The following is a 23343-nucleotide window of genomic DNA, read 5'->3' as shown; positions in this document are numbered from 1 at the left end:
CTGCCTGCCCCTGCCAGTTTGTCCACTCTCTCTCCTGGCTCTGAGGTGTATCCTGGAGACCGGGCAGCCTCAGGCATGGGGCATATTTAATTGGACTCTGTCTCTCACAGGTCCTCGCCACGTTAGTTTCCCTTTAGACAGAGTGTAGCAAGGTCCTGCAGGCAGAGTGTAGCATGCTCCTGTCTGAGCTGGTTTGTCTTCTGTAGTGAGGCCATCTCAGCTAAGGAGTTAGAGGGTCATGGAAAGAACCACCTGCCTTTGTTTCCTCCTTCATTTAAAAATTCAGCAGGAACTGATCCTTATGGAGTTGTTTAGAATGAATATTAAGAATGTATTTCAAGAGGCTCTTCTGTGTTCTTCCTGATCATCTGAATTGGGTTTGAAACACAGAGTGACTGATTTTGTTACTCAGTATAACAGTGAAAGGTATTTTGGATATTTTGTTCCAGGAGGAATTAACAGGGCTTAAGGAGGAGATTTCTCTCTATGAATCAGCCGCGGAGCTCGGAGTCCTTCCAGGTGACGTAGAAGGAGACCTGAGTGTAGAGCTCACTGAGTCATGTGTGGGCTTGGGCATTAAAAACGTCAGTTGGAAACAGTCCAAAGCTAACAGGTACTGTGTGAATAGATTACTGTGAAGAGTTTATGTCAGTAAAGTGGGTGATGGAGGTATGGGACACTGGTGGCACCATGCATAACATAAAGACCCCGATTAGGGGACAGCGTGTTTTAGAAATTCTTTTTTTAAATTTTTTTTTTTTTTCAGAGCTGGGGACCGAACCCAGGGCCTTGCACTTGCTAGGCAAGCGCTCTACCACTGAGCTAAATCCCCAACCCCGTGTTTTAGAAATTCTTAATGAAATATAAATGCCTGGAATCCAAATGAACAGAAATCTGAACTATTACTACTATGCTGTAATCTTCATCATGCTGATAGGTGCCAGTTAAAGAAAGCTAAGAAGGAGTTTATGTAATTAAAATATACAGATTATAGGGCTAAGGAGGTGGTTCAGTGGGGAAGAGGGGTTGCTATGTAGGCATAAGGACCTGAGTTCAAATCCCCAGCACCTATATTTAAAAGGTTGGCATGGTTGAGTACACCTATACTCCCAGCGTTGTGGGAAGTTGAGACAGGAGGATGGCTGAAGATTGCTGGCCACCAGACTAGCTCCAGGTTCAGGAAGAGACCTTGCTTCAGGGACTGAAGTGGAAAGTGACAGAAGAGGGTACCTGATGCATAAGTGTGGGCTCACACCTGTATACATACATGTGTACACACCACACACATATTCCACCATGCACAAGTGTGGTCACACACCTCTATATATACATGTGTACACATCACACACATATTCCACCCATGCACAAGAGTGGGCTCACACCTCTATACATACATGTGTACACATCACACACATATTCCACCCATGCACAAGAGTGGGCTCACACCTCTATACATACACGTGTACACACCACACACACATTCCATTCGCACACATACACGGATGTACAGACTATGTATTTGAGCCATCAAGGAGAGTGCCGATCTTTAATGATAAAATAGGTGTCCTGCGTTATGGGAGGGAACAAGCATAGCAATAGAATTATGCTTTCCTGGGAACCTTGCTGAGATCCTGAATGATTTTTTTTTATTTATTTCTGTTGTACATGTTTTGCCTACATGAGCATATGTGCACATGTATGGTGGTGCCAATAGAAGTTAGAAGGCAGCGTCAGATCCCTAGAGTTAGGGATGGCTGTGAGCTGCCATATGGGAACTGGGACCTGCACCCAGGTCCTCTGCAGGAGCGGCCAGTGCTCTAAATCACTGAGCTGTCTCTCCGGCCCTGAGATGTCACGTTTAAAGCAGGTTTTTCAATGCTATTGCTATTGTAGAGAGGTTTTTAGTCACAGGGGTGAGTGATGGGGAGAGAGTGAAAAGGATGAAGAGTGAACTATAAACACTCAGACACAGTGTTCTGGACACAGTGAACTTTGCATTCGTGCTACAGGGAAGGTGCTTTGTGAGGTCCTAAACTAGGCTACAAAAGATCCCGTAGAAAGGGCCTTTCCCCAGGGAGTGGGAAGGAGGTGTACCTCATAAATAACTAATTGTCATTTGGTCAGTGCTGGCTGGGCTTGACACATGGCCTGGGAGGATTTGTCATTTCTCCCTGCTGGTCTGAGTAGATGAGAGATGGAGCACTGTCAGGAGACGGGGTTTAGATGAGAGCTTCTGTTGCTGAGGGATGGAGACTAGGACCTCACTTACTCTAAGAAAGGGCTCAGCATTTGGCTGTCACCACCACTGACTCTGTTCACTGTATTGTTTAATACATGTTGTGTCTCAAGTATTAAACAGCCAAGTGCAAACCTATGTCTTCTGAGGGGTTCACTCCCTAGTGGCCTTGGGGAGGACTGTGTTTTAACACTGCCATTGCAGATTAGAGCAGTGAGGCTGGAAGCTAGTCATGGGATGGATACTGCAGAGGAAGCCTGCTCTTACCTGAGTGTCTGTCTCCTGGCCCCTGTCGCTTCACATAATAGCAGCTATGCCTGGAAGAAGGGAGCGGGGCCAGACTGAGGTGCTATGGTGGGAGCGATGCTCAGGCTCTTATCTCTGTGGGGACCCAGGTTTCTTTCCATCCCATAATTACCTGGTTGACAAATGGAGACCACTGTGGCTGAAATGAAGTGGAGGGGACTCCTGTCAGCTCAGCCTTAGCTGAGAGACATGTGGAAGGCCTCGCAATGGCAAAGTGGCTCTCAGTGTATTTTAACCCAACTACATGACGTTGAGCAAAGGCCTCCACGATGAATGGTGAATACAAAAACCCTCGTTGTTTTTATGCCTGGGTTCCTTCAACCTAAGGTTCTATGTGACCACTTTGAAAACATACTTGGGTGGGAACACCTCTTTTTTTTTTTTGTCACTGCCAAATGACTTCTCAGAGCCTAGTGAAAGAGCACAGGCTTCAAATACAAACCGTTGGACATAGCTTTGCCTTTGTGGCTAGGTACCCGGCCTCACATCAGCGTCTTAACCTTCTCGGAGCTTGTCCATCTCCTTGTTTCTTTGTGCTTTCATCAGACTTGCTCTTCTTGGAACTTAGGTGGTATTTAAAATAGATAATGGATGAGTCTCCCTAACACTTACTAAGTACTAAAAAAGTGATAACTCTTTCTCTTTATTTTACAGATGATTGTTTAAAATATGCCTTTGATCAGATTTTACATTAATCTACTTCGAATTTAACACATACTTTATAGAGCAGCTTGGTTCTCAGTCTTGTGACAAGTGCTGGCTTTACTGGAGGGTAGAGAGGTGAGCCACTTGGCCCAGGTAGTCACTGGTGCCATTGGAACGTGAACTCAAAACTTTCTAGGCCCAGCCTGTTTTACCATTTTTTTCACATTTACATGACAGTCAAGCCTTTTTACTTTAAGCTTCATTTTTTTTTTTTTTTGTCTTTCTTATGTTACAGACTAAAGATATAGTTCATTAAAGTGTTTTCCTCCAATTCGTTACTACTTTTCTTTTAGTTGGTACTGTGGATGGCTTTGGAACAGAGTGAGGAATGTGTCCATGTTGATCTCTTTGTCATGCGAACACACTTCATTGTATCCATTAAAGCACATCCCACCTCTGTATCTTCATGGGGGTTGGTTTGTTCCTTGAGGTAATTGCTGTGTATCCCAGGTTGGCTTCAAATGCAGGGCCATGTCCTGGACTCCCAAGCGCTAGGATTATTGGATGTGGCTCTATGCCTGGCTACTCTTTTTATTTCTCTTTATATAGCATGTTCATAGCTACAATGTAGAATTCTAAAGTCCGTTCCTGTAGCTACTAGACTTGAGGTATCTCCTTATTCCCCAGGATGACGGAGCCGCCCAGCTGGGAAGTGGGGAATTACTGAATCAGTCAGGGGGTAGCTGCTGAGAGCTCTGGACAAACCATTTAATAAACGCAGCATCCAGAGGCCACGTGTGGCCTAGACTCCTCTCACCCACCAGTGTTAATAGATGATCCTCAATTTTTGAGAAACATTCTCATATCAAGTTTACAGGACATAGGGAAGAAAAAAATTGTGCTTTTTTTTTTTTTTTTTTGAGTGAACTGATTTGTTGAGGAAAAGGAAGCAAACTTTCCCAGTGTGAGTTACCATTTTCTTGACTTGAATTGCTTTCAAATCACAGGCCCAGGTATCAGCGGCCCCCCAGCTTTTACTACCAACCGCCACGCCCTCGGGCTACTGCCTAGTAAAAGGGTTTAACCTCAGTGTTCTATTTTACATTAATGGAATTTAAGTAGCTAAATTTGTACACAGCTTACAGACAGCTTCCTCTCTCCATTATTATAGTTGGCTGCTAAGCTCAAATAATAAACATTTAATGAGTGGAATGCCTTTCTCCTTTGGTCTTCTCAGCAGGCTTCATAAAGGACTCTAGTTTATCTGGGTTTCAGAGAAACGGTCTCTGTAGGGTGCTGTGATCCTAGGGCAGAGTGGTCACCACTCTTCCTTTTTTTCCTGTCAAGGAAGGAGAGAAATTATTGCACAAGCATGTTCTCTGCTCTCTGACTTACTTCTCTAGGAGTGGAGTGTGTTCTTCCAGTGGCCTGTGTTCAGTCAGAAGCGGAGTTAGGCAGGGCTCATTTGCTTGCTGAATAAACTGAGCGCTCACACTCCACCCACCCCATAGCTGAATGCTTTGTTATGTATTTTGTTTCTTACATAGCTAGATCTGTTATAGTTACGGTTTCTATTTCTGTAAAAACAGAGTGGTTTAAATAGGTGAGGTTTTATATATGCAAACATACATGCAGAATATATGTTTGTATGTTGTTAATTATTTACTTTTAACTATATCCATCCTAAGGGGTTCTCTTTATATCGTTAAACATAAGTTTACCTAACGGTTTGTTCACTCTTTCTTCATACACGTACAATATTCTAACATTTCATTTTGACTCGTTTAAAATCTTTCAATTTCAGAAGTAAAACTTTAATCCAGATTCCATAATTCCTTATTTAGATGGATTCTTTTAGATTTGTATTTTACACAGTTCTGTATACTAAGCTCCTGTACTCCCTATTAACATTTTGTATTTTTTAAAAATTTTTATTGGATTTATTTATTTACATTTCAAATGTTATCTCCTCTTCTGGATTCCTGTCCATAAACCTCCATCCCATTCCCCCATCACCCATTGTATTAATTCTTTCTTTTCTTTTCTTTTTTCGGAGCTGGGGACCACATTGTATTAATTCTTAAAGTTAATAGACCAGTGTATTTTCATTGTTGCTCATGTCGGAGGCTTGCCTGACTGACTTTAGTTTTCACCCAAGTCTGTGTCTTTAAAGCACGTGTTAGTCACTGGGAAAGTGTGGTTTAGAATCTTACGTGACTGTTTTCAATTAAGGAAAAAAGACACTTTTATTAATTGAGAATTTCACACTTGCATGGAATGTATTTTGATCCTATTTGTCTCCCATAATCCTCCCTTTAGTGCTTCCTAGGCCTACTCCAACTTGATTGTGTGTGTGTGTGTGTGTTTGTGTGTGTCTGTTTTTGTGTGTGTGTGTGTTTGTGTGTGTGTGTTTTTTGTGTGTGTGTTTTTGTGTGTGTGTCTCTGTGTGTGTGTGTGTTTGTGTGTGTGTTTTTGTGTGTGTGTGTGTCTGTGTCTGTGTGTTTGTGTGTGTGTGTTTGTGTGTGTGTTTTGTGTGTGTGTGTGTGTGTGTGTGTGTGTGTGTGTGTGTGTGTGTGTGAAATAACCCACTGAGTCCCATTAGTATTGGCAATCTATTCAAGGGCTGTCCACTGAAGCCTGGGCCTACCAGGATCCATGTCCTCAAAGAAAACTGACTTTCTCCCCAGAAGCCATCAGCTTCTCAGCTGGGAGTGGGGACCTCAGAAGCACCCTGTATTCTCCCTGCTGCAATAGTGACTCATTTGATCTTGAGCAGGTCTTTCCTTTATTTCCTTTATTTCCTATATTTGTTATTTTTTTTGAGAATCTCACATATGCATACAATTTTGGTTGTATGCATCTTCACTCCTTCCCCACCTTCTTCCACATCCACCCCCCTCCATCTCCACCTGGCTTTCCAGCTCTTTTCTTCTTTTAGTCTTCTACATACTCTGTCATGACTGCAACTTACCCTCCCTCCTCTCCCCCAGGCTCTTACTCCCACTTCCCCTCTCTCCTAAATCCCCTCCCCCTCTACCTTCTCTCAGAAAAGACCAGGCCTCCCAGGGATGCCAGCCAAGCACAGCATGACACGCTACAATAAGTCTAGGCACTTACCATATCAAGACAGCACCAGGCAGCCCAGTTAGAGGAGGGCTCATAAGCAGGCAAGAGTCAGAGACAGCTGTCGTTCCCACCGTTAGGAATCCCACAAGGACACCAAGCTACCTAGCCTCTAGGTCAGACTCCTACAGGCTCCCTGATTTCTGAGAGGCCCCCTGGGTCCCAGTCAGTTGATTCTGTGAGCCTGGTTCTTGCAGTGTCCCTGACCCTTCTAGTTCCTCCAATCCTTCCTCCTACTCCGCAGGACTCTCTAAACCTTGCCTAATGTTTGGCTGTGGGACTCTGTGTCTGCTCCCATCAGATGCTGGATGGAGTCTCTGGTGTCTCTGATGATTATGCTAGGCTCCAGTCCCAGAACGCTCTCCAGGCAGGACAAACTGTAGGTCGAAGGTTTTGTGGCTGGGTTGCGCAGGTCTTTTACAGGCAGTCACAGCTGCTTAGAGTTTGAGGCCTGAGGTCTTGTCATATCACACACACACACACACACACACACACACGCGCGCACATACTAATAAAATGACTTTAAAAAATAGAATCTTATTCCAAGCCTTAAGTTTTTTGAAAATAGAGTTGAGTTTTGAGGCTGGGACACAGCACAGCAGGAGAACACCTAGGTAGCTTGCACAAGGCCACTCGGCTCAGTGCCTGTTACTGCAGAGAAAGGGGAGGGTCAAGGAGAGAGAAGTTTAGAGAAGCTTAGTTTTTGTCCCAGTTTTCTGGTTGTGGGAGCCCAGGCCTTCAGGTCAGTCAGCTGGAAGAGAGGACAGCAGTTGCTGGTTGGGATAGCTGATGTCTGCATTTTTTTCTTCTTCAATATCTGTATCACCTTTTTCAATATTAGCATGACACATACCAAAATTCACAAGTGTGAATTGCGTCAGAGTTAATACTGCTTGTATCTATCTAGACAGAAAGACCAAAGAGAGTGTCATCTGAGGGATGAACTTGGCTTTGCAAAGGTGATATCCTTGTATATGACCAAGTTGTAACTTATTTATTTTTGTTTTATGTGTATCAGTGTACTGCCTGTATGTGTGTATGTGCTCTGTTTGAGAGTCTGGTGACCTTGGTGGCCAGAAGAGGGCATCAGATCCTCTGGAGTTACTGATGGTTGTGAGCCACCGTGAGGGTACTGAGAATTGAACTCAGGGCTTCTGAAAGAGCAGCAAGTGCTCTTAATCGCCAAGCCATCTCTCCAGCTCCCACGTTCCAAACCCTTTAGCAGAGGTTAGCTCGATGTTAGATTGCTTGCCTAGCATGTATAAGACACCTGAAAACAAACAAAATGTTAAAAAATAAAGTTAGTTCAAAATGCTGTGACTTATGTAAAGGCATAAAAAACATGATGTAGTTAGGTCTTGAAGGATATTTGATTTGTTACTTGATTTAATACTGACCTGACAATTTCCCCAATCAGTGTTGAACAGCAAGAACCCCCAAATGAAAAGCTTTCGAAGGATGAGGTTATCCTGAAGTTGAAAACACAAGTTCAGCGCTTGCTGTCTAGCAACTCCATGAAGCGTCACCTGGTGTCTGAGCTGCAGAGAGATCTGAGAGACTGCCGGGAGACCATGGAAGCCCTGCAGCAGTCGAAGGACGGTGACAGAGGCATGGAGGTGAGGTCCCTGGCGCCTGTACATATAAGAAGCCCCCTGGAAACATTCAGTAAAAAAGCTTTACGCTTTGTAGATGTAAGAAGTAAGTACAAGAAAAAGCCACTCAGTCAGATGCTTGTTGGCTCGTTCTGGGCACCTAGTAGATCAGATGCCAGTTAGGTTAAATTTTGTTCACAAATGAAAGGAGGATGCTATAGAGGGCATGTGCCTTTCGTCAGGTTTGTTTCAAACAGCCACGCTTTAAAACCCTGGTAATAATTATCCCCAGTGAGATCCCTTGGAAGCTCTGCTCCCGAGCCCTCCCTGTTCTCACACTTGCAAGAGTTGGCCTCTGTGAGGAAATGGGGTTGATGGCACTGGCTGATACTCACTTCTGAGATGTGTCTTTTAAATTTAAAGATGGTTTTACTGAGTAACCCTGGCTGGCCTTCAACTTGTAATCTTGTGCTTCTGCTGGAGTGCTGAGATTGTAGCTGTGTGCGACCATGCCCAGTGTCTGACATCCACCTCAGTGTTCTTTAGCTGGCATCTTCGTCGACAAAGAAAATGAGGGTCGGGAGTCTGTGGCCCTCTGAGGTTTCAGTCAATCTGAGGAAATGAAGTTACACTTCATGACTGATAGCGGTCAGAGTTATTACTGGATGCTCCTGTCTTCAGCTTGAGAGCAACCTTTTTCTTCTTCGTTTTGACAAACTTAACGTTTGTACTGTTTAGAAAAATAATGCAGAAATGAATTTATAATTAAGAAAGAAAATGGAAGGTTGAAAGGAAAGTAGGGAGTATATTCCTTTCTCCTGAAAGGAAATAAGGTTTAATCTGACTGTTGCCTTTTTATCTCCTGGGTCTTAATGTAGGAGTCCTGTCCATTAACAAATCCTGTCTAAGTATGTGTGAGATGTTCTAAGGTACCAATTTTTGTGACATTAAAAAAAAAAATCGGTTTTGCCCATGACATTTGTGCCACACAGGACATCTTTTGGCATACGAATTGATATTGTAGTTCACAGCATTCACAGCTGAGTGAGACTGTTGACTTCCTCCCAACCCTCCATCCCCCAGGCATCCTGCATAGCATCTTCTGATGGTGTAAAAGCCAGAAGGTTGCTTTGTTTTTGTTAAACATTAAATTTGGACTGTACTGTATAATGAGTGACTCGCCTTCAAACACTGCATGGACTCTTCTTTCCCAAATCTTTATAATAGAACTTTAAATTAGTCAGTAAAGTTAGAAATTGGATGATTGGGAGGACTATAGAGAGAGGGAGTAGTTATCTATTTCTTTTTTTGAAAAGATGTGTAAGATTTTGTGGGATTTATTGATAATAGAACTATAAGACACACATTAATATTTAAAAATTTGGTTATGTGGAGCCACATATGTTGTAGTACTGTGGAGCGTCATCTGCATTTAAAAACTTGTTTCTATTAATAATTCAGCTGCATGTGGTGGTACACACCTTTAATCCCAGCACTTGAGAGGCAGAGCAGGCAGACGAACTCTGAGTTTCAGACCAGCTTGGTTTACACAGTGAGTTCAAGCCAGCCCAAGCCTCCATAGTGAGACACCGTCTCAAACAAAACCAACAACCAAAGCATACCATCTTGTGGTGTTTCCAGGCTACTGTGTGGTAGAGACTCGGAGACTGCTCATACACTGCACTGGGCAGTGTTTGAGTGTAGATCAGATATGCTGTTCATCCCAGGTGACCATGTGGGTGGTTAAGATAGAATGTAGTGGGGCTAGAGAGATGGCTCAGTGGTCAGAGATGTGCAATTGCTTTTGCTGAGTTTGGTTCCCAGCACTCTTGTTGGGCAGCTTCATGGACTATGATGCCTTCCTGAGGATTCCTTGGGCATTGTATTGATGTGCACATGTACACATAACTGAAACACACACACACACATCACACACACACATATCACATACACATATCACACACATATCACACACACATCACACACATATCACACACACATCACACACACATATCACATACACATATCACACACACATCACACACACATATCACATACACATATCACACACATGTCACATACACACATATGTGTGTATTAAAGATAGAATATGTAAGGGTCTTAAGAGAACTGTACTGACCCACCAACAGTCAGAGTCCATATACTGAGTTCTTTGTAAACATAAAACACAGAAAGCTTTTTGTGTCTGATCCCCAGTACATTTCTTTTGTATGTGTGTTTGTGTTGTGTGCACATTTGTCAGTGTGTGAAAATAAGTGACTGCTGAGGGATCAGCCATAATACACAGCCTCTCTGTTCCACCCTCAACAAGATGCAACTCAAGAAAAGTGAATTTTAACTCCAGGTGAAGGGTGTGTATGGCTTATGGTGGGGAGGGGTGGAGGTGGGAGAGCTGCCATGACCGGTCATGGCAGCCGCCACAGCCAGGAAGCAGAGAAAGATGGATGCTGGCACTCATCTGGCTTCCCCCTCCTTAACTCAATCCCAGGCTGTAGCCCATCAAAGGTTGCCACGTACGTGCAGAGTGGATTGTCCTGACATCCTTAGTTAAACTCCTTAAGGAGGCTCTCACAGGCACACCCAGAGTGTGTTTCCTCGGTGATTCTAAGTACTTAGAAGTTGATGATCTAGACTGACAATCATCCTTTTGCCCTTTCTCCACTTGACACCCAAACATATCCGTTTTAATCATAACATCCGCCTCTGATGTCCAGTTCAACTCTTCACACTCAGTGAGGAGCATGAGGTCCCTCTGCAGTACTCTCTGTCAGAGTTGGTTTTCCCCACGCCTGCCATGTCTGCAAGTTTAAATGTGTTCACATTCCTTTCCTACCCAGCTGTACATTTCTAATGTCTTTGTGCTTCACCCGCTCTCTCACTGGATACCTAAGTGAAGCAGAGCAGAGCCGTGAGTAGCAGCCGTGCCTCAGCCCAGATGCTGTGCTGCCTCTACCTTTCTTTTCCAGAATGGCTTATCCCATTTCAAATCTAGCCTCACTCAGTCTCTCAGGATGCAGCAGAGTGCAAGTGGGTTCTTTTCTAGGATGTTACACAAATGGCCTTGTGGACCAGCTTCCTGCTGAGACCTGGAGCCAGACTCCGCTGTCCACATTTCTGTTATCCTCCCGGTTTGCCCACAATCCTACCAGAACAGCCCGGTGCGCTCTGCTTATAGTCTGCCAGCATTTCTCTAGCTTACAGGTCCAAAATCTCTGGAATTCCTTTGGCAACCCATTCAAAAAGCCTATTAGCCACATGTTTATGTAGTCAGGGCAACAGCCCCCCTTTGAAAACAATCTGTGTTAGCTGTCACACGACTGTGACCAGATAAAATCACAGAATAGGTATACAGGTATTTTCACAAACTGAGTAGATGTATTAATTCTCATATAGAGAATAAGGAACTGATAGATGGGACCATTCAGATGAAAGGGAGCACACACAGTCATATAAACAGACGTGCCCCTCTGGGAGCAGCACAGAATTCAAGTGAAGGAACTGTTGGCTTCCTCTTCTAGCTCAGAAACAGAATAATTGCCAATGTTAGCGGTGGAGAGAATGGAGACTGATTCCTGCACCACCCTGCAGTCCACTCATTTTTGTGACTTGTCTGGAAAGTTATGGAGCAGTTTAAAACATGTATCTTAAAATAGTATCTAGTGAGTAAGGTTCATAACAAGGTAGTGCCTAGTACAGAGGTCCATAAGTGGGGTATATGGTACTCCTGTGGAGTAACTACCCCCCTTTGTTAGTGAGATGCACCTTACTAATTAACTGGTGTGTGGGGACAGCAAGTGGCAGGGCTGATGCCTGGGGGCTCATCTTTCAGCTGGTCAGCACAGGTGGTGAGACATGTTCTTGTCTATGCCTTTTACAAGGAACATAAATCATTTCTTAGTATTCGCGTGATAAAGACGCCCATCCTGAATTCGGTAACATTAGAAAAAGCCCACCAAGGAAACACCCTACAAAGTTTAGCACTCCTTGAAAGTGCCATGGATTTGGAAAACAGACTGAAGAACCATTACAGCGGGAGGAGACATAGCAACCAAACGCCATGTGGCACACATTTAATCTTGGTGCAGAAGGGGATGTTAGAGTGAACATGGCATTTGGATAAAGCCGGTAAAATGGGTGACCGCACCTCAGTGCTAACTTCCTGCCCTGAGGACTCTATTGGTTATATATGAAAAAGAAGACAAGGTCTGTTCTATTCAAACATTTTTTCCTAAATGAAATTATTTCAAAGTGTGGTTTGTTTTTTTTTTTTGGTTTTTGGTTATATTTTGTTTTTTTTTTGTTTTTTTGTTTTTTTTGTTTGTCTTAAACTTAAAACCATTTTAAACTTTCAGACTAAAACAGAGACTTCTGAAAAAACAACTAATCAGTTATGGCTTGATTCTCCTGAAGCAATTAACAGAGAAGATATTCTGCGACTGAAAAATGAAGTGGAAGTTTTACAACAACAGAATCAGGTGAATGACCTGGCATTTAGTGAGAATTCCCATGACCTTATTGAATATAAAGGTAACTCAGGTAGCAGACACAGGCAACACTAGTTGATGGATGTGTCTTGGGAAGACCTTGTGGGTTCCCATTGTTTTCCTTACCAGTGCTTTTAGTAGAAAGTTAAGCAGTTCCCATGTGATGTGGTGGCCTTGACCAATAGGTTTGTTTCTCTTCCTAGCCAGCTCTTGACCAAAATGTAAAACCTCACTTGCTTAGATGTGGATTATTGTATTCTAAGGCTTATTTTAAGGTATCAGTTAGCTAATACTTCTCTGATTAAATATTTCTGTTTAATACATTTCAAAATAAAAACAAGATTTTGTTTGCTCCTGTTAGGAGTCTTACTAAGATGTGAAGACACTTGTTCTTTTGCAGACTTTTGAGAGTTCTCATCAGATGGTGTTGTAAGGCCCAGAGTGTTGAGAGGTCAGACTGATGAGTGCAGGTGACGTTTCCTTTCTGTAATCCTGTGCTCTATGTCTAGGAACTTAAAGAGGCTGAAGAAAAACTGAGAAGTACAAACCAAGACTTGTGTAATCAGATGAGACAGATGGTGCAGGAGTTTGACCATGATAAGCAGGAAGCTGTGGATAGGTGAGTCCATGTTGCTGCTGTTCTTTTCTCCTGGGTCTCCTCCCTCCTGGAGTATAGTGTGGAGCACGGGGCCAGTGGTTTGTGGTGGGCTGACTCTAGCCCTTCACAACTGCTTCACAGAAATACTAGAGCCGCTTCCAAAGGCCCCAGTGGGACACGGGGACGGGCTTTTACTTCCACATACTGAGTTATAAATTTGTAAACAGCCTATTGGAAGATGACTTGTTAGTTGGACATTGCTGATATCTGTGTATTAAATATATATGACTTGAATTTGGGAACTATTTCTTGTTTAGTTCAGTTAAAGAGTTATTTCTTTATCAACATCAGCCCTTGGCATAGACAGTCTATTCTGTGTTGCAGTAAATATTATTTGGGGGTTTCTATCCCACCTTCACTCATTTCATTCCCAAATAAAAGACATAAAACCTTCATATTTATAATAAGCCTTAAAGCACTACAGCTGGGCTCTATCTGTTTTGTCTACTTCCCTGTCAATGATCCGAAGATGTCACTTGCTATGTTCCGCGTGGGCCACCCCTACTCCAACAGGTTGGCCCTCATGGCCATGCGTTCACAACCCCCTACCCCATGGCTCCTTCCTTCCCATTCCTCCTGGTGGTGTCTCCCTGAGCCCCCAAGCCTGGGAACCTTCAGCTCAGCCTACCTCTATTCTGCCCAGCTATAGGCTGTAGGCATCTTTATTTTTAGCCAATCATTGCTAAGTTGGTGGACAGGGTTTACACAACTGGTATACGTGAGGATCTGCTCATCTTGGAACAACCAGATCTTGGGGTACAGACTTTAGCATTTGGATACACACAGCACCAAGCTAGCCCATTATAATTGTATTTGAAGTATCGGGACATTCTCACACTCAAGTGTCCAGTTTCCTCTAAAAACATGAAGAAAAGAGTCCAGTAAGACCATTGGTTTTAAATTCTTGTTTTTGGTTGGGGGAAAGCAGTCTGACCTAATTATAATTTGCATTAATGAAAAGCGAGGGGGGACAAGGCAGGCAGGAGGCCATCTGGCCAGTTTACTCTGTCCCCGGTTCACTCTGTCCCCGGTTCACTCTGTCCCCGGTTCACTCCGTCCCCGGTTCACTCCGTCCCTGGTGCTTCATCGCTCTACTACCCCTCTCTTGCTAGGTGTGAGAGGACTTACCAGCAGCACCACGAAGCCATGAAGGCCCAGATCCGAGAGAGCCTTCTAGCAAAGCACGCTGCCGAGAAGCAGCATCTCTCTGAGGTCTACGAGGGGACCCAGTCACAGCTCAGGTGCCTGTGCCTGTTGGCTCTGTATCTTGGAGGAAGTGGCTTGTTATGCAGAAGTTGTGTGAAGAGTGTGTGTGTGTGTGTGTGTGTGTGTGTGCGCGCGCGTGCGTGCGTGCGCGCTCACTCACTCCCCTCCCCCCCTCACTTGCCATTTCCGTGTCTGAAGGTCTGACCTGGATAAGCTGAACAAGGAGGTGGCTGCTGTGCAGGAGTGCTACCTGGAAGTGTGCAGAGAGAAGGATGAGCTGGAATCCACTCTCAGGAAGACCATGGAGAAGGCTCAGGAGCAGACGGTAGGCTGCTCCCGTCGTGTCCCTCTCGTGCCTCCATCACTGCACTAACGCACCTGCTCTGGGGAACTGTGGCACTGTTCAGGATGCTTTTTTATTTGGTTTTATCAAGTTAATACAGCTCACACAATTAAAAACAGGTTCACTCCCTTCAGCCCCATGGTGTCTCCATTTTCATATTTCCTACCTAGGCTTGTCCGGGAGATCCTACATAACTTACTGGTGCTGTGCAGAGTGTGTCAGCGGCTGTGAGTACTGCGCAAAGCACGTCAGCGGCTCTGACCACCGCACACAGTGAGCGGTCAGTGGCTCTGACCACCGCACAGAGTGGGGGTCAGTGACTCTGACCACTGCACAGTGAGCCGTCAGCGGCTCTGACCACCGCACACAGTGAGAGGTCAGCGGCTCTGACCACCGCACACAGTGAGAAGTCAGCGGCTCTGACCACCGCACACAGTGAGAGGTCAGCGGCTCTGACCACTGCACACAGTGAGCCATCAGTGGCTCTGACCACTGCACACAGTGAGCCGTCAGTGACTCTGACCACCGCACACAGTGAGCCATCATTGGCTCTGAGCACCGCACACAGTGAGCCGTCAGCGGCTCTGACCACCGCACACAGTGAGAGGTCAGCGGCTCTGACCACCGCACACAGTGAGCCGTCAGCGGCTCTGACCACTGCACACAGTGAGCCGTCAGTGACTCTGACCACCGCACACAGTGAGAGGTCAGCGGCTCTGAGCACCACACACAGTGAGCCGTCAGCGGCTCTGACCACTGCACACAGTGAGCCGTCAGTGACTCTGAGCACCGCACACAGTGAGCCGTCAGCGGCTCTGACCACCGCACACAGTGAGCGGTCAGCGGCTCTGACCACTGCACACAGTGTGCTGTTAGTGGCTTTCCCCTAACACCTGTTACACTCTGAGTAGACAGCTGTTAGTTTACTGTCCTAGAAAGGACAGGGGTTTGAATGTCATCTTATGACAAGGAAGGCGAGGCTCTGGAGAGGCTGCATATGACTGCTGGGTGTCAGGGGAGCTGGAGAAAGCAGTCCATTCTCTGTCTCACCCGTCTGTCCAGGAGCAAGCTTATGGTAAGCAGTGGTCAGCCTTGTCCTCTGGAGATGGAGGTCTAACTCCTTGCTTGGACTGACCTGCAGACCAAGATTGAAAGCTACCTGCCTCAAAGCTAGAAACTAGGTGCAGAGTCCTAACTCTGTTCTATCCAGACGTTTTGTGTATGATGTCTTACAACGCAATGTATTGCCAAGTGCAAAGGGCAGTATTGAGCAGCCGAGGTGTTCAGCTCACATAATTTCTTGGCTATATTTCAGTAGATGAATCTGATGTGTGGGCGTGTCACTGGGGAAGACAAACCTTTAGAGGGAGCAGTTTCAGTCGGTGTTGGCTGCCAAGGAGCTACAAAGGATTTATAGTTACTTTCAAAACAAGACCTTAGCTTTTAGTGACGCTATAAAAATTAAAATAGGGAGAGAATCACCGGTCTGAGTGTTAGACAGGGAGCTCAGCCTGGTTACAGAATTTATGAAATGTGCAGGACCAAGATTTGTGCTATTGATACTGTTTTTATAAAGGCAGTCTTGCATTGAAGCCCAGGTTGGGTTTGAACCTGCTACGGAGCCACTAGTGACCTTGAACTCGTCTTCCTACCGCTACCACCCACACTGAAACATTTCAACTTGGTGACTTAGTGCTGCACATGCACTTACTTGAGCTTTACTCACAGAGACAGCTTTTGGAAGACAGAGAAGAGCATGTACGCAAACTGAAGCTAGAACTAGAGGAGAGGTACCAAGAAACGCTGAAGGCGGAGAAGCAGAGCTGGCTGAAGGCGCAGGCCGCTGGAGCTACGCAGGTGGAGCACGAGGTGATGCTAGGGCAGCCAGCGGGGTCACTGCAAGGAAGGGGCTGTGTCAGTCTCTTCTGGTCACTGTTTAATTTTCCAGCTGTGTCTGGCCTGGAACTTGCCTTGTAGACCAGGCTGGCCTTAAACTCACAGAGATCTGCCTGCCTCTGCCTCTTGAATGCTGGGATTAAAGGAATGAGACAGCACACCTGGCTTCTGGTCTATATGTATTAATAACTGCAGACCATTCTTCAGATGGCTTATAACTAATTAGCAAGTATATAGATGGTTGTCTGTCTCTGTCTGTCTCAAAATCTGGCTGCTAGTCCTCTTTATGCCACTTTGACTTTTTGAAATTACCCATGATTTTTATCCAAATTCAGGATGTATGTTGTTTTGGGATATCTCTATGATCCCTGGAAATGAAACTAGAGTCTAATTTCTTATTATGAAACGACTAATAAGTCTATGCCAGTGTCTCTAACTACATAAGTACAGACATAAATAATTTATGTATGGATTAGAAGGAAAGTGGTGGGTAGGCTCAGCAGTACAAATCAATCAATTAAAATCAGCTTGTTTAATAGAAGCTGCAGTGTGTGCTTTCATGTATACGAATGTGCTCCATTAGTATCTGGTCCAGGCGCTGCTCTGCCTCCCCGCTCTCCTTCCCCAGCCCATGGTCCCTTCTGCTCTCCAGACTATTTTACTTGCCTCTCATCTTGCCTGTATGTACTTGATGCTATGTATCTGTAGGAAGTCTAAGGGAGATGAGAGATGTATTTCCTGAGACTGACTTTATTTGCTGGGTGTAATTATCTTCACTGTGTCTGCTTTCTTGCAAATGCTGCTAACTTGGTTCTTGGTGACTGAGGGAAACTGTTGTGTATAAATTGCATTCTCTGTTGGTTACCCTGCTGCTGACATCTAGGTTAAGTGTACAGGTAGCTGTCACAGGCGGCGAGGCAGTGAGTATCATTGTGTGAGTGTCTCTGCCGTATGCTGACATGGGTAGGCACCCAGGAGTGATGTGGCTGGGCCTTTTTGCAGCTTTAGTTTTTGAGGACCCTCCATGCTGGCTTCCACAGTGGCTGCACTGGACTTAGCATTCCGGCCAGCAGTACAAGGCTTCCCTTTCGTCGGTGTCCTCACAGCATGTGCTATCTCTCTTTTCCTCTGTCTCCTCTGCCTTCTGTTTGACAGGCTCGCCCTTTATAACCTGGAACTTGCTGTGTAGACCAGGCTGGCTGTGGGCTCAGACTGTCTGCTTTGCACTTCTGAGTATTTAAAGGCAGTGCAACCACTGTGCTCGGCTAATTTCATAGAAATTTAAGGACCAAAGTATGATCTTAAACACTTAGAAATGAAAAAAAACAAAAAACCAGAATTCTAGCTTGTTTAAGCTACATTCTGCCTCTGAGCTTGGTATTCTGTTAGTTTGGTAACCAGAAAGTACTTTCAGAACTGCAGATATTCAGTAGACGGGAGCAGGGCTTTTTGAGGGGGAGGGGTGTTAGATTACACAAAGCAATTTATTAAAAGGAAATAACTTAAGTCCTGCTCACAGACAACGACCACAACAACCCTTCTTCCTTTGAGTACTGTCAGAGGGGATGGAGGTGACATCCTCAATCCGCCCAATCTTCATCCCAGAGCGAGCAAGAGCTCTGAGGGCTGACTGGGCTCCAGGTCCAGGGGCCTTGGTCCTGTTTCCTCCTGTGGCCCAGAGTTTGATATGCAGGGCAGTGATGCCCAGCTCCTTGCTCCTCTTGGCCACATCCTGGGCAGCCAACATGGCTGCATATGGAGAGGACTCCTCTCGGTCAGCCTTCACCTTCATTCCACCAGTCACTCGGCAGATAGTTTCCTTGCCAGAAAGATCGGTAACATGGACAAAGGTATCATTGAAGGATGCAAAGATGTGGCAGACACCAGATACATTCTCTCCTTCAGCCACCTGAGGTCCGAGGCTGATGACCTGTTCCTCCTTCTTTTCCGTGCCCTTGCAAGGTGCCATTTCTGATTGTTGTCTCCAGACTCCTCCACTGGAAAGAGAGGAAAGGCCACTTTTGCTACTTTATAGTTTTGCCTAAGACTAACTGGAGCCACCTCTAACCCCAGCCCCACCCCGCATTGCTGAGAGTGGGCAACCACAAGGAGGCTCTCCGTAACCCCTCCTTGGGTGCCGTCTACTTGGTAAACCTTAGACTGTAGTGAGTATAGTCCAGGGTGTCAAGTGAGTGAGCCTTTCTTACACCACTGTTGATTTGATTTACTCAGTGCTTGCTCTGTGGAAAGAGTTACTGATGTTAGTTTTTGTCATGACATCTCTATGGTGGCAGAATCAGAGTTTCTAGGTCACACACTGACTGACCCAGAGGTAGTCTGCCCTTAATGCTATAATTAAGTCTTTATGGGAATTCTGTTCTGTAAGTAAAGCCAAAGAGAAAACGTCAGTTGTTGCTTGGAAATTTCTGTGGGCTAAATTTTTTATTTTATTAGGTTTTTTTAAATTTACATTTCAAATGTTATTCCCTTTCCCGGTTTCCCAGACATAAGCCCTCTATCCCATCTCCCTCCCCTTCTTCTATAAAAGTTTTCCCCTTCCCAACCATCCCCACTCCCCCCCCCCACCCCCGAAATTCCCTACAGCCTTGGGCTATAACCAAGGGCTTCTCCTTCCATTGGTGCCCAACAAGGCCATCCTTTGCTACATATGCAGCTGGAGCCATGGGTCTGTCCATGTGTACTCTTTGGGTAGTGGTTTAGTCCCTGGGAGCTCTGGTTGGTTGGCATTATTGTTCTTATGGGATTGCAAGCTCCTTCAGCTCTTTCAGTCCTTTCTCTAATTACTCCAACAGGGATCCTGTTCTCAGTTCAATGGTTTGCTGCTAGCATTCACCTCTGTATTTGTCACGCTCTGGCTGTGCCTCTCAGGGGACAACTATATCCGGCTCCTGTCAGCATGCACTTCTTAGCTTCATTAATCTTTATCTAGTTTTGGTAGATATGTATATGTATATGTATATGTATATGTATGTGTATATGTATGTGTATATGTGCTGTATATCCATGTGGGGCAGGCTCTGAATGGCCGTTCCTTCAGTCTCTGCCCCAAACTTTGTCTCCATATCCTCTCCTATGAATATTTTTGTTCCCCCTTTTAAGGAGTGAAGCATCCGCACTTTGGTCTTCCTTCTTCTTGAGCTTCATGTGGTCTGTGAATTGTATCTTGAGTAATTTGAGCTTTTGGGCTAATATCCACTTATCAGCGAGTGCATACCATGTGTGTTTTTCTGTGATTGGGTTACCTCACTCAGGATGATATTTTCCAGTTCAATCCATTTGCCTATGAATTTCATGAAGTCATTGTTTTTGATAGCTGACTAGTACTCCATTGTGTAGATGTACCACATTTTCTGTATCCATTCCTCTGTTGAAGGACATCTGGGTTCTTTTCAGCTTCTGGCTGTTATAAATAAGGCTGCTATGAACATAGTGGAACATGTGTCTTTGTTGTATGTTGGAGCATCTTTTGGGTATATGCCCAAGAGAGGTATAGCTGGATCCTCAGATAGTGCAATGTCCAATATTCTGAGGAACCTCCAGACTGATTTCCAGAGTGGTTGTACCAGTTTGAAATCCCACTAACAATGGAGGAGTGTTCCTCTTTCTCCACATCCTCGCCAGCATCTGTTGTCACCTGAGTTTTTGATCTTAGCCATTCTGACTGTTATGAGGTAGTTTTGATTTGCATTTCCCTGATGACTAAGGATGTTGAGCATTTCTTTAGGTACTTCTCAGCCATTCAATATTCCTCAGCTGAGAATTCTTTGTTTAGCTCTGTACCCCATTTTTTAATAGGGCATTTGGCTCTCTGGCATCTAACTTCTTGATTTCTTTGTATATTTTACATATTAGCCCTCTATTGGATGTAGGATTGGTAAAGAGCTTTTCCCAATCTGTTGGTTGCCATTTTGTCCTAATGACAGTGTCTTTTGCCTTACAGAAGCTTTGCAGTTTTATGAGATCCCATTTGTCGATTCTTGATCTTAGAGCATAAGCCATCAGTGGGCTAAATTTTTAACCCTCATAAAATTACTGCCCAGTATTTATCAAGTCTGTTCATTGACTGCGGCACACATGTGCCCAGTGTGCAAAACTTTTTAAACTCACCTAAAACATGAGATTATTTGAGGGATTATGAACTTTATCAATGATAATCTTTGTATCAATCACAGTGTTAGAAGGTCTCGGCACCTCTAAGGTTTTTAAGTACACCTGTAGTTGCTTTTTTGAGTAACCTTTAATTCTAGTTTTTACTTTATTTTTCTTCTCATTCCTTCTAAAAACAGAGCAGACAAAAACTCATTCAACAGCTGGAAGAGGAGTGGCAGTCCAAACTGAATCACAGTCTCCCGGCTCGGAGAAAGGCAACCTCAGACTGTGGCAGCCAGACAGACCAGGCTGCCTATCCTGCTGCCATGCCTAACGCAGAGGCATTAGTCCTGGCAGAGGAGCAGGCTCATCAAGTCCAGCAGGAGAAGGAGCTTACTGTCAAGGAGGCTCTGAGGAAGTCGGAAGTTGAGTTGGAGCTCAAGTACTGTGAGAGTATTGCACAGAAGGTAACAGAGGCCATCGGTGGAGTTTGGGGCTGCCGATTTCTGAAAAATCTGAGAATTGCTGCCTTTGAACTGGATTGTCACCCCATACATTTTAAATGTTTGTGATTTTAGGGTAGAAAGACTTCTGCAGTTTTCTCTAAAGCTTTTTTATTTCTGTTATAAAACTCTTTTTGTGTTGTTTGAGTTTTTAAAGTGCTTGCTTTCTGAGATCTCTGTGTGTGTGTGTCTGTGTGTCTCTCTGTGTGTGTCTGTGTGTGTGTCTGTGTGTGTGCGTGTGTGTGGATCTATATGTCTGTGTTTGTGTGGGGTGTTTTTAACATTTAAATTAAGAATTTTTCACATTTAGTTTTATTGAAAATATTCCTCTAATGTATTTTCTAACAGTAATTTTTGATTAAGATATTTAACAGCATTGGTGTTGAAATTCTATGCAGAATTGGATCTGCAGGTGTGCCCCAAAATAGGACTTTGTAATTCCCATTAGTGGCCAAAAAGTGGTGCCATTGTCTTTCCCTTGAAGCACTCACAGCTTCACTTTAAACAGAGAGGAAACATTTTCAAAGCCATGCCATACTTAGGAAAGCATAGCCCATGCTAATAGAATTAAGACAATCATTTTCTTATACTTAGGTTAGTTGCTGCATTCTTTATCCATGAGAGAGCAGACTGTAAAAGGCAGATAATGTCTTAAAACTCTGTCATGTATGTATTTATTATTTTACATATATCACTTTAATAAGAGACTATCGGGGACCTATGCAGTGAGTCCTAGGCCAGCCTGGTCTACATAGTGAGTCCCCAAGCCAGCAATCTTCGCAAGTCTTTACCAAGGTTAAGAGAATGTTGCTTAGAGAAGTGTTTGGAGTGTTTCTTTAGAATGTATGAAATTTTAGATCATGTGAGGAAATCTAAGAAAGGCTAAGAGAGTATGGAGACACACATTTCTGTAGGAACTCTTACCTTCTTGCCATAGCTTAACCACCTAGAGTTTATACATAGGCGCTTTCATTGGGAAGTGTTTGTGTCAGCTCTGCATCCGTATGCGAATAATGACCAGCTCACTCTTAAAGGTCATCAGACTCAGAATCGTTGTCTGCACCTAAAGAGCCATGTATATTCTTCTGTCCAAATTTATTCTTGACACTAGCAGTATGTGCTAGGTATGAGGCTTTTAAAACAACACAAAAAACCCTACCTTCTTGCTCATGGCAGTGGTTTGCCCGTGTGTGTGTGTGTGCATGTGTGTGTGTGTGTGTGTGTGTGTGTGTGTGTGTGTGTGTGTGTGCGCGCGCGCACGCGCACGCGCTGCTGGTGAGTGAAGAGGAAGTGCTGGCTACAGTGGTTGATTCAGCTGGCACTAGGTGACCCTCCATTCTCCCAAAGCAAATAGAGCTTAGTTGGAGGTGACAGAGAGCACTGTATGAGGCCTTTGATGACTGCATTGCTCATCAGGTGCGGATTCCCACTTCCCTGTTCTGCTGTTTGCAGGGGACGGAATATACATTTAGAAAGAAGTCTTGCTGCTTATGTCTGGTATATAGTCAGTGTAGTTGGACATAAGGAGACACAATGTAAAATACGTAAGAAGGCATGCCCTGTGAAAATTTACCTTTGCTATGTCTTTCTCCTGTCATCTCCTGTAGGTGGAAACTGCTGTGCAGAATGCCCGCAGTCGCTGGATACTGGAGCTGCCCATGCTTGCAGAGTACAAGGCTCTGCTCAGAGCCCAGCAGCAGGAGTGGGCGAAGCAGCAGGAGGTGGCTGTGGCCCATAGAGTGAGTGCTGTGCTGTTCAGTCTCTGTGCTCCCACCTCCACCATCCTCCTGTCTCCACTGTCCTCCCTCCTCCACCATCCTCCCGCCTCCACAGTCCTCCCGCCTCCACTGTTCTCCCACCCCTCCATTGTTCTCCCCCCTCCACTGTCCTCCCACCTCCACTGTCCTCCCCCTCCACTGTCCTCCCACCTCTACTGTGCTCCCTCCTCCACTGGCCTCCCACTCCCCTGTCCTCCCATCTTCATAGCCCTCTCACCTCTGCTCTGGAACATAGGCCAGCTCCTGTGTTGACCCATAGCACTGCACATCGAGCCTTAGCAGTGGAACTTGTTCTTGCCTTTCTGTAGGGAAGACATTACGTCTCAGCTCCTTAAACCTCTCATTGTCAGCGATTGCTGCACTTAGACCCCTGCTTAGACCTCAGCAAGTGTTGGTTGAGATTGAGAACAGGTCTCTGCTGTTCACTATCCTTCTGTACATG

The 23343-nt window shown here is 44.9% G+C and overlaps 1 protein-coding gene and 1 pseudogene across 23 annotated transcripts in view; one reads left to right on the top strand and one right to left on the bottom strand.

Annotated features, from left to right (window-relative positions):
* Cep152 (centrosomal protein 152) overlaps positions 1 to 23343 on the top strand; it is a 67165-nt gene that overhangs the window by 20690 nt on the left and 23132 nt on the right. For 16 of the 23 annotated variants that reach the window (XR_015682948.1, XR_015682950.1, XR_015682949.1 and 13 more), the window contains 9 exon segments: positions 450 to 613; positions 7728 to 7926; positions 12276 to 12398; positions 12917 to 13026; positions 14178 to 14306; positions 14470 to 14596; positions 16343 to 16483; positions 20818 to 21087; positions 22731 to 22862. Coding sequence is in view for 17 of the 23 variants with exons in the window: in XM_087652107.1 (XP_087508233.1) it covers positions 450 to 613; positions 7728 to 7926; positions 12276 to 12398; positions 12917 to 13026; positions 14178 to 14306; positions 14470 to 14596; positions 16343 to 16483; positions 20818 to 21087; positions 22731 to 22862 (1395 nt within the window). In the remaining 6 variants the exon portion in view is untranslated. 23 annotated transcript variants of the gene reach the window in all.
* Positions 18024 to 18491, bottom strand: LOC120101650 (40S ribosomal protein S14-like; annotated as a pseudogene).

The sequence above is a fragment of the Rattus norvegicus genome, chromosome 3 (assembly GCF_021556685.1).
Source record: "Rattus norvegicus strain SHRSP/BbbUtx chromosome 3, alternate assembly SHRSP_T2T, whole genome shotgun sequence".
Lineage (NCBI taxonomy): Eukaryota > Metazoa > Chordata > Mammalia > Rodentia > Muridae > Rattus > Rattus norvegicus.
The sequence above is the reverse complement of the archived record's forward strand: the minus strand, read 5'-3'. Positions and strand labels throughout refer to the sequence as shown.